The 10,552-nt window shown below is 36.1% G+C and overlaps 1 protein-coding gene across 1 annotated transcript in view; it reads right to left on the reverse strand.

The window, feature by feature from the left end:
* LAMA2 (laminin subunit alpha 2) overlaps positions 1 to 10,552 on the reverse strand; it is a 299,682-nt gene that overhangs the window by 262,813 nt on the left and 26,317 nt on the right. Inside the window, exon 4 of the mRNA XM_019472632.1 lies at positions 7,300 to 7,542. Within this exon, the coding sequence (XP_019328177.1) occupies positions 7,300 to 7,542 (243 nt within the window). The remainder of the gene's footprint in view (positions 1 to 7,299; positions 7,543 to 10,552) is intronic.

Here is a 10,552-nt window from a genome sequence, read left to right on the forward strand (position 1 = left end):
CAACCACTTCCCTGGGCAGCCTCTTCCAGTGTTTAACCTTCTTAAATTGTGGGGCCCAGAACTGCACACAGTACTCAAGGTGAGGCCGCACCAATTGAATCTACTGCCTACTATTCTCTCTTGCTCAGGAATCAATGTCTAAAATTCCCCCTCAGGAAATTTGCTAAGATGGCCTGTTAGTACTACCCCTCCCACTGTAAAGACATGACCTTTCTCTGGGCTGAATTCTTAGACAGAACAAGGTTAAGGTTTCATGCTGTGGAAGTCTTAACAAACTCTCATAAAGACCTGCACAAATACTATATGAGCACCATATGCTTTCAGAAGAAATAGAGAAGACACATAGAAGTTCGATTTAATACCTGGCATCACTCTGGCAGTAGAATCACACTAATGATATTTATACAGACATGTGAGGTATGACACAGTCCATTCAAATGGTTTAGCCAGCACAAAATACTCATATCTGTCTATCTATTCAAATATCTGCACTTCATTCACTGCTTTGGCATCTTAGTCCTTTGAGAACTGTAGGAAAGGTTAGAAAAGTGAACCTCTCAGAATTATATAAGGTGAAGAAGTAAATTTGAAGCAAAAATTGTTTTAAACAAAAAATTAGAGAGGAAGTACATATGATCTGGTAGGTAGACATCATAAAGAGGTGAAAAAGGATTAAAAGATCAGCAAGAGAAAGGAAACTAAGTGGGAATTTTAACACCTGAAGTTGGAAAGGAAGCCAGTAAGGCAGAAGTGGTACAGAATTTAGGGGTAAGCTATTCATACTTTTAAGTGATACCCTTATTATTTTCTCCTAGAGAAAACATTAGACTTCAATGAGCAACAATGCTCAGCAGCAATCCAAAATAGCAAGTCGGAAGCAAGCTTTTAGGAAATCACAAGTAGAAAACATAATTAGACCACTATAAATCCATGGTTCACCCACACCTTGAATACTTCTGTCACCTCATCTTAAAATGAGCATATACATACTGGAAAAAGTTCAGAGAAGGTCAAGAAGATGATGAAATGACTGAATATCTTCTGTATAAAAAACCCAACAGAATAGGGTAGGACTTTTCAGCCTGGAAAATAGATGACAAGTAAAAATATGACAGAAATCTATAAAATGATAAATGACATGAGGAAAGGGGTTACAGATTGACTGCTCACCAAATCTTCCAATACAAGAATTGTGGTTCATCAAATGAAACCAGTGGTAGCCAAGTAAAACAAAACAAAAGGAGGTGATTCTTTGTACAACAGGTACCAGATAGATGGAACTAATTGTCAAAGGATGTTAGGAGTGCAAGAACTCCAGAGGGGTCTGAGGTAAGGATGGAAAAGTATTTGGAATATGGATTCATCAACAGTATGAAAACTGAAAAATGCATCAGGATGAGGAAATCCCATGAGCTGAAAAAGTGTTGGATATAAAATACAGCTCTAATATCTAAGTTATTTTTAAATCCATTTTCATGCATTGCTTTGCTTATTAAAAAACAATATTACAAAAATACTGCATATTCCTCTGTGGGTATAACTTTTTTTTTTTAAATTTGGTTAAGTATACATAGTAAATGTAATGCTGAAAGGAGGTTGACATTCTTGACTGGGTCAGTAAATGACCCAGTGCTTTAACACTGATCAGTCATCTAAAAGGTGCATTTGGGCTGTGCTACTCAAAAATGTGTAAGTAGCAGATGTGCAACTATATTACCTCCTTAATAACAGTCTGATAGTCATTATCAATATAGTTATATCAACTATCTGAAAGTCATATCAATTGCTTCACAAATGCCAATTGCTGAAAAGAAACAAGCAACACCCAGGGCTGTGTTTGATCTGAAGCATCTAGACAACTATTTCGGAAATTTGGTACACTTGGCATACTGCAGTTAGGTGGCATTTTCATTTCTAGAATCAGATTACTTTCCTTCAAATATAGGGCTAATACCTTTCAATTTTTCAATCTTTAAATGTCAAGGTAGATCATTCTCAGCAACTGAAAATAACGTATGAAAAGCATTTCACACAGGATGATCAGAATTTCTCTTATTCAGTACAAGGAAATTTTTACTGAGTCCTGAAATTTCACCCCTCCATTGCCTCGTTAGGATGATTACAAATATATGGCTTTCTTCATCAGCTACAATTCATGACAGAGATACACTTACGGATTTCTCCTCATGATACTAAATTAGTATTGCAGCAATTAGCAGGGAGCGATGTTCACAGCATCCTGATACAGCTAATCTACACCTCAGTTTCATTCTTCCATGAAATATGAAATACAATGAAACAAGTAACAATGTGATGGAAAGCCAAAAAGCTCACAACTGCACAAGTGTATTGGTGATGGGGAGGTATGAGATACAAAACAGAATTATAAATGTAAAAGCTTTCATCAAGGATTGGGATAAATGAACGTTTAACTCATCTCCCCCAATGCCCTCCCCCCCCTCCAAACTCTCCATTAGTACTGACATTGTACTGACAGGTCTCTAAACTATCTCTGTCTTGGGTAGGAGTCAAAAACATCTAGGAAGGGTTTCAACATTGTTGTCCTGTTCATCTAGTCTCTACAACAAGGTTAAGAGCAAGGGCAGACTACATAACCAGGAAGTAGAAACTAGACAGCTATTCCCACAATACTACCCTGAGCAAGAACTTCAGGAGAACACCTTGCATCTGATAGTTCTGGCAAAGGGCAACTGGGATTGAAAAAGAGACCAGTGTTATCTCTGTGTCCTGCCAAGAGATTTTTCCATTGGCTACACCCACACACTTAAACACACAAACACTTCTGAAGGAAAAGTATTCCTCATCTACGGCCACTTCACCTTCTGCTCTCTTAATCCCTCCTTTTCATATTAAATCTGCCTACCAAACTGACAAAAAATGCACAGCATTTGTAACTTCTGTGCAACCTAAACTCTACTCAACTGCAGAAATATCCTTCGAGGCAGCATCTTCTGAAGACAGATTCTGCCCACAAAGAAGGAGGGATTTCTTTTCCTTGTAAGTTTACATACCTTCCGTACAACAATAATGATTGTTTTTGAAAAACAACTTTCTGTCAGAACTCCTCTGTGTGATGACACTATATGGACCAGGGAGTCAATTGGCTATTCCAATTAAGATTTAATAAGATGGGAATTAAATTCACACCCTTCCCCTTGGTTTTTATACTTTCAGAAAGCCTCATTGTTCAATTCAGTGTTTCCCAGAATGAGAGTTGTTTTTCTTCTTGACTTCTTAGTAAAAGCAAGTGCTTTCCTATCAGCTTAATTAAACCTTTCTCCCACTGTCTTCCTGGATTTGACTTTCAATCTCTGCTTGCACAGAGAATTACTTTATATTAAAGAAACAACAAAACAATTATTTTTGACCTAAATATTTTCTCCCAGCCTATACAAAATACTCTAAATCTATGTATGTTTGAAGAATGCTTTTTCTAAGTGTAACCTTCTATTTTATTTCCTATCAAACTACAGGTCAGGTAAAACGTGTCATTTTCTGTGAAAAGATATACATTTTCCTAACATGCTATAGTGATCAATTGGTGCACCTGAAGTCTTCAGAGGGTCCAGCTTTGAAACAACTGCAAGGAAGAGGGAAGATTCCCATGTATCAAAATACTAATAGTATACATGCTAGTTCAAACAAGCATTTACTAAAAGAAATCTTCATACATCGCACAGAAAAAAAAAATTACAACATTGAAAGTTGATGTCCAGAGCCTTACATCCACCTAGTCATCAAGGTAAAGAAGCTGTGACACAAATTGTAGTCTAGCAGAAGAAGAAAGATTTCAATAAAAAAGGTACGATCTAGATGTAAACATCAGAGGCTCCTGTGTCAGGGAAATGAAGCAAGAATCACTATGGTAACCCACTAATTTTTAGTTCTCAACCTAATGATCATCTGAGGAAATAAAGAAAAAAAGAAATACCATTCTGATACGGTGTTTAAGTAAAGATGAAAATGTCACAAAATGGGCATTCTTCTTTACCCAAAAATAGCAGCCTCATCCCACCAGTTATTAACCCTTACATAAACGACTCTTTCTCAGTTAGTGCCAAAAAAAAGTACCATTAATTAAAGCAAGAAACATCAATTCAGTAAAAGTTAATGAGTAACTCACTAATATAACAGATCTCCTTCAGTTTTTTTTTCTGGCGTGGGGACACTGAGACAGTGGAACTTGCTTTTTCATTTTGAAATACTGTTTTGGGAAACTTTAGCATTTACATTTATTGATGGCATATCAGAAACATAAATGCTAAAAGCCTACCTTTGCCAGTGTAATATAGAGACTCTCTGGTCTCCCTATGATTTTTTCAGGTATCACTGATCTTATACAGTATGGAAACGGGAATGCTAACAATCTTTCTGCATTCAAGTCTACACTTTTGAAGAAATTTCCTTATTTGAGAATTTCTCAGTTTTGTTCATTCAGAAGCTGTCATTATGCAATTTTCCATTAATTCATGAAAATATTCAATAAAATTATTTTATGCAAATAATTCTTGGTCTACAGATTGTTTATTCACATTTGACTGAGCAAAATGCCAATAATAATTTTTAATTTTGTGATTGGCCAAGAGAATATTACTGATGCAAATAGTGACACTATTAAATGCCCAAAATATTTTGCTTAGAATTAACATTTCTCTAATGTTAATTCTCTAATCAATAGAGATCAAGAAATACTCTAATCAAACAAGTCACTGACTAAAATGTTCGTTGAAAGTACACATGAAAAGAACATATTCTGCTTTTTCTAAGATGACAAGTTTTAACTTAAGACACCACTGTAGATGTAGATTTGGCTTTGGAACTGGCTTGCCGACCTATGCTCCTTCTGCACTTCATCATGTTTCCTGAGTGTACACCAGAATGGTGTGTGCCGAAATAGCTCATGGGTTTTGAAGCAAAGGAAAGGTACTTAGTGCACCTTTCATAACTCTGTCAGTCTTACAAAATGTCTGTAATACCTGATACATAGAACAGAAGTCCTACCCTCGAACAAAAATAAATGATACGCAGATGTAGTTCCACTGAAAGACCAGGAGGCAGGCAAATACCACCTACAACACAATTGCAAGTAAATATGATATTGGTATGAATTGTATTATTTTTCATGTTACGTTTGATGAAATATGAAAAAGAATTAACCTGGGTTAATTCTGTGTTAATGCTACATATTTCATAATGCAGTCTATAGCTACTCAGACAGATGAAACTAGTGTTTTACTTATGAAAAGAATATTGTTAAAAATGTAAGCTGATTAATTCATGTGGAATGATACTCTTCCAGTCACTATAAAAGTTAAGCTTTAGGCTTTTCATTTCAAGATGTTCTCTCTCTATTAGGGCCATATTTCAGATTAATAACTACCTGTGTGAGGTAAGATTAATTTAGGCTGGCTTAAATCATATGCCTTTCATAGAGTATGCCTTTATCTAACAATTGCCCTTTTCCAAGTGGAATGGAACAGATGCATTCAAAGTCTTCCCGTTTAAAGAAACTCTTTATCAGATGCCGGTCATTTACTAGGTTCAGGACAGAGCACCAATTACAGCACATCAGGCCAAGTTAAAAATTATTAACTGCACACTTAAGATCAGAATTAAGTTCCACTCAATTCCGCAGGCCTTAAGCCAATGTTTCAGTCACGGGTATATACCGGCATGCTGAATAAAAGACCTTTGTTAGTTTAACTCAGCTAATGAAGAACACAAGGAGGCACTGGTTTAACCAAGAGGACAGCAGACTACTGGAATCAATAGCTGTCTGCAAGAGAATTAGATAATCAAAGAAACTGAACAATGTAAATTAAATCAATTATTGTAATAATTACTGTGGCATTATATTTTCAGTGCAGACATGTTCTCCCAAAGAAACTGTATAAAATTTCTTTGCAAGTGCTAAACTGCTAGCTCATGTTCTGTTCACCCTTCAAAAAGCACCCAGTTGGAAACATTTTGAAAACATAGCACATATGTATGCACTATTTCTTTTAATACCACTTTATCTGCTCCTGCTAGATTTTACAAGAACAAATACCCATTCAAATGATACAACTACAAACACAAAGTATTTGCGATGATTTTTCCTAGATGTGCAACTGATTTCATATCTGATAACTCATATGAGACTCCTTTAGACCAAAGGTTACATCTTTTTAAAGTGTATCAGCAGGATATTTTCATTGAAAGCTGCATTTTTCTATTTTTGCAGCTGGCATCGGAAATTTCCTGTGAACGTAAACAAACTATACATATCTATACCCAGTACTCAAAAATAATTGTATTAACAATTTTGTGTGTGAATGTTGCTTTGCATGTAGAGGAAGAAAAGAGAGTAAGTTTGTACCTCTTTATTGGAGCTAAGTCATTAAAAAAGTGGAACAGAAAAAATTAACAGAAGGATAAATATTGAGGCTAAAATTTCAGAGAACATCATTAGACATCAAAGAATCTGTAAATAAATAAATACTTCAGATATAGTGCACATTCAAATCACGTTATTTCCTTGAATTACCAGGTTGTGTGCAAAACAAGTGTTGGAAAAAAATCTGTGAAAAAAATATACAGTTGTTGGAATTTGGTACACATGGCTTTCCCTCTCTTCATTTTAAGAGGACAAATGTAACGCTTGTTACATTTGCCTTGTTCTTTTAACCACAGATCCTCATCCTCACCTCCACCACATCTTTTCTACGCCCTCAGTTAAAACAAATGATTGGTCCATGATTCATGTGCCTGGACTCACGATGAAATAGCAGAGGCCTCTGACAGGAGAAGAATGAATAGGTATATGCAGGGGCCGAGGGTCAGTTACAAGCTCTTAAATGCAATAAATTAAATTCTGAGTAAAATCATTACCATTTAACATCCTAGCTTATACACAGGGACTGAAAATGCAACTCAAAGAAAAGTGTTTTAATTACTTCACTGGGTCCATGATTTTTCCCAGTATTCTCACCTTTGTTCACAAGTGACACGGGAACATATTGCAAGCACCTAAAGTTGTCTGAAAGTACTAGTGCCTACTTCTACCTAATAACTCTTTTACCTTTTGGTTTACTTTGTAGAATATGCTTAGTAGAGTGTACCTTGTGTGCATTTATATAGGACCACGTAAGATGAGTTTTTTAAAATTGCAAATAGACTACCTCCCCATTTTTCAAGCATACCAAAACCCTCTGTCTACTCAAGGCAGGCATTTGCCAATCAAGCAAAGGGGGTTTTTTTCTGCCAGGTTACGGTGCATGGAATAACATCTGATCTTACCTCTCCGTTCTCCAGAGGATGGATTTTGGAATAATAAGAAGTGCATATGACTTCATCATCTTTTACATAGGATGGAGTTCCAGGACGGGGATGAATGTTGTAGCGTGTCAGGCACTCACTGTCTGTGATAGCATAATACTGCCACGGTTGATAGTCTACACCATCCAGCGAACGCTCTAATATCCAATTCCCAGGTCGAGGTGAGTTAGCTGCTTTCACAATAACATAGGCAATCTGGAAAATCTGAAAAATAGATGAATTGTTAAAACATATGTAAGTAAATAATTATAAATTCATTCCAATTTCTTAATAGTTACCAAGCTAAGAACAGTAAATATGATAATGTTTGATTTTTTTTTTCCCTAAAAATGCAATATGGCCTCAGGTTCCACTGAAACTCTAACTACAGAAATAAATTCTCCATTAACATTTCTGAAAAAAGAATAGTTGCATTAGGCCAATAGAGACTTTGAAAATAGAATTAAAAAGCACTCTAAAAGTTCCACATAACTTAGTAGGTAATTGCTAAGCTGCAGTTTCAGCCAAATGTTTGCAAAGTTTGTTTTCAAGTATTTTCAATTTGTAGAAGTGGGTTTGTTTCTGTATGTGTATTTATAGACATACACTTTCTGCAATGTTTGAGTTGCCGAACGCTGTTACAATTTTATCGCTGTTAAGAAAAAACATAGGTTTAAGCTATTGAAAGGTAATCACATCGTGCTGAAATCATTCTATAAAACATTCTTGTTTCAATCACATGACTCAGCACTGTGGCCATAAATAAGCTTTATAGGACAGAGACACATCAAATATCACTATAAACAAACTGTAAGCATGTAATCAATGCTCATTATGGTCCATTTCACCTGCTTATTCAATTGATTTATCAAGGTTTATTTCTGTTTACAGGCTTGCTGGAATGCAAGCCACAAACGATACATTTGCAATTGCAGAATGACATACCTTAGTGACGCAGTTTTGTTTTGGTTTGGTATTTTTAACCTAGTAACATCTAGATGCTACAGAGGTAGAACTGAAGCTAAGGAATGGAAACAGCTATTTCCATTGGAAAAGCAGAACATATAGCAAGTTAGTATTTTTAAGATGCAGTGCTGTGAGTCTGCACATGAGGATGCCAGAGGGTATCATGGAGAGACCAGTGTTGATTTAATACTTAATGTTTTCTATATTGGGTGGTCATTGTAGAGAAGCTGCATGATTCAGACTTAGTCCACACAAAATCTGTTGTGAATACTTAGACAATCAGTAACGCTGGTGAAAGAAGACCCTACAGTAATCAATGGAAGAAACAGTAGGACGACTCAAATATTGTTTTTTAATAACCACCAGTATTAGTATAAAATAGAAATTATGTTAAGTGGCAGAGTACTGCAAATACTACAGTACATTTGATGATGGAGGCAAAGAAAATGTTTATCTCCAGTTATCACTCCTGCCTTCTGTGTAGATGCTGAGAACATGGTACAATCCAGAATAGTTTCAAGTCAGGAAGTCAAATCACTAACAAACAAAGTTTTTCAGTGGGAATAAGAAGGGAGTGAGGCTGTATTTATTTTGACCTGAAAAACATGTGCATAACTGTGCATTTGTGGAGGATTAGCTCAAGTTATCAATATTTTTCTTCAACAGCATAAAAGAAAATCCCCAGAGACAGGGAGAAACCTGTGTTTCATTCCATTGTTTCAACGGGATCATACAATCACTTGTCCCCTGTTTCACAAATGCCCTTTCCTCTCTTAAACTCATTCATAGATATACTCCATTGTGGCCACAAATAACTATAACTGTAACTATATTGGATCAGTGTCACCAATACTGTTTACAATATACAGAGAAAAACACAACATTAATATACCTCTTCATGCTGTCCCCCCCCCAGTTAAGCTCTTTCAGATGAAAGAAAATAGCTGGAGTGTTTAATTATTTATTATTTCCTAAGGAAGGTAATGAGCAACAGCTATATTTTAAGGAACTAGTTTATCAAGAGTTACTTTGTACATTGTCCTTTGCATGAGTAAAGAATCCAACGTACAATGTAAATTGTTTTTACACTAGCATGACCTAGTCAAACTGCATAAACTCTTTCAGCTCCAGTCGTTCAGAATAGATTTCATTCTAGAGTACTTCTAAATACTTTTTTAAAAAAACATTTAAACAAGTGTTTTACCCCAAGTTCTCATAATAAGACTATTCCTCATATGTTGAATGGGTAACAACTAAAGTTGAACACATTGCTAGGGCTTCTACCATGGAAGATCTGTGGTTTAGGACACAGCTGACAACAAATTCATAATCTTAGGTGTGCATACATAGTTGCCTCTGTGGAAGTCCTAAAATTTGCAAAACTTCACGGAAGATTCAATGTTAAATACTCCCTTTAGCCAAAAAAAACATTTAGCTCTGCAAACATCTTGGATGCACTGGCTCTATGGGGCCAAGAGGTGTAATCAACATGAAGTCTTTTTTTGTTTGCTTGCTTTGAAACACTAGGCTGTGTGGGTGAGTGAAACTTTCTACAGTTACTTTTCAAATTAGAGCCCTATTTCAATAACATCTCCTGCACATTCTGCTGAAGATTTGTTTGAAGTCTTGTTTCTTACCTTCTGGGATAGCGTACAGTTTGACTGCAATTTATTATATACCCTTGGGTTTGATTATTTTTAGCATACTTTGTAAATGAAATGCAGTGAAATTTTATAAAAAAAAACAGTGGAGAGGAAACAGCATATTGTAGTTTATAGTGGGGTGAACATTGTTTCTCTTAATCTAAACTTGACAACGAAAAAAGCTTGTTAACGTAAATAAGAGTACACAATTACAGTTTTTGGCCTGATTCAGTCTATTACTACTGTCCTAGCCTCTGAGAGTTCCTGTAGTGGCTTCTGCAACAGGGCCGAGCTATCTGCAACCCACTGACATGTGAAACATTCTCTTTTCTACTTCATGTCTCTATTCATGAGTGGAAGTGAAATACCGTTTTGTATAAAACAAAATGATTTCCTGGGCAGAGAAACAGAGCTGGAACTAAAGACCAGAATTACAGCTTAGACAGGTGTACTCTTCGCTGGGTAAAAAACTGGCTGGATGGCCGGGCCCAGAGAGTTGTGGTGAATGGAGTTCAATCCAGTTGGTGGCTGGTCATGAGCGGTGTTCCCCAGGGCTCAGTTTTGGGGCCGGTCTTGTTCAATATCTTTATCAATGATCTGGATGAGGGGATCGAGTGCACCCTCAC

This window comes from Aptenodytes forsteri, unplaced genomic scaffold (genome assembly GCF_000699145.1).
Source record: "Aptenodytes forsteri isolate BGI_AS27 unplaced genomic scaffold, ASM69914v1 Scaffold82, whole genome shotgun sequence".
Lineage (NCBI taxonomy): Eukaryota > Metazoa > Chordata > Aves > Sphenisciformes > Spheniscidae > Aptenodytes > Aptenodytes forsteri.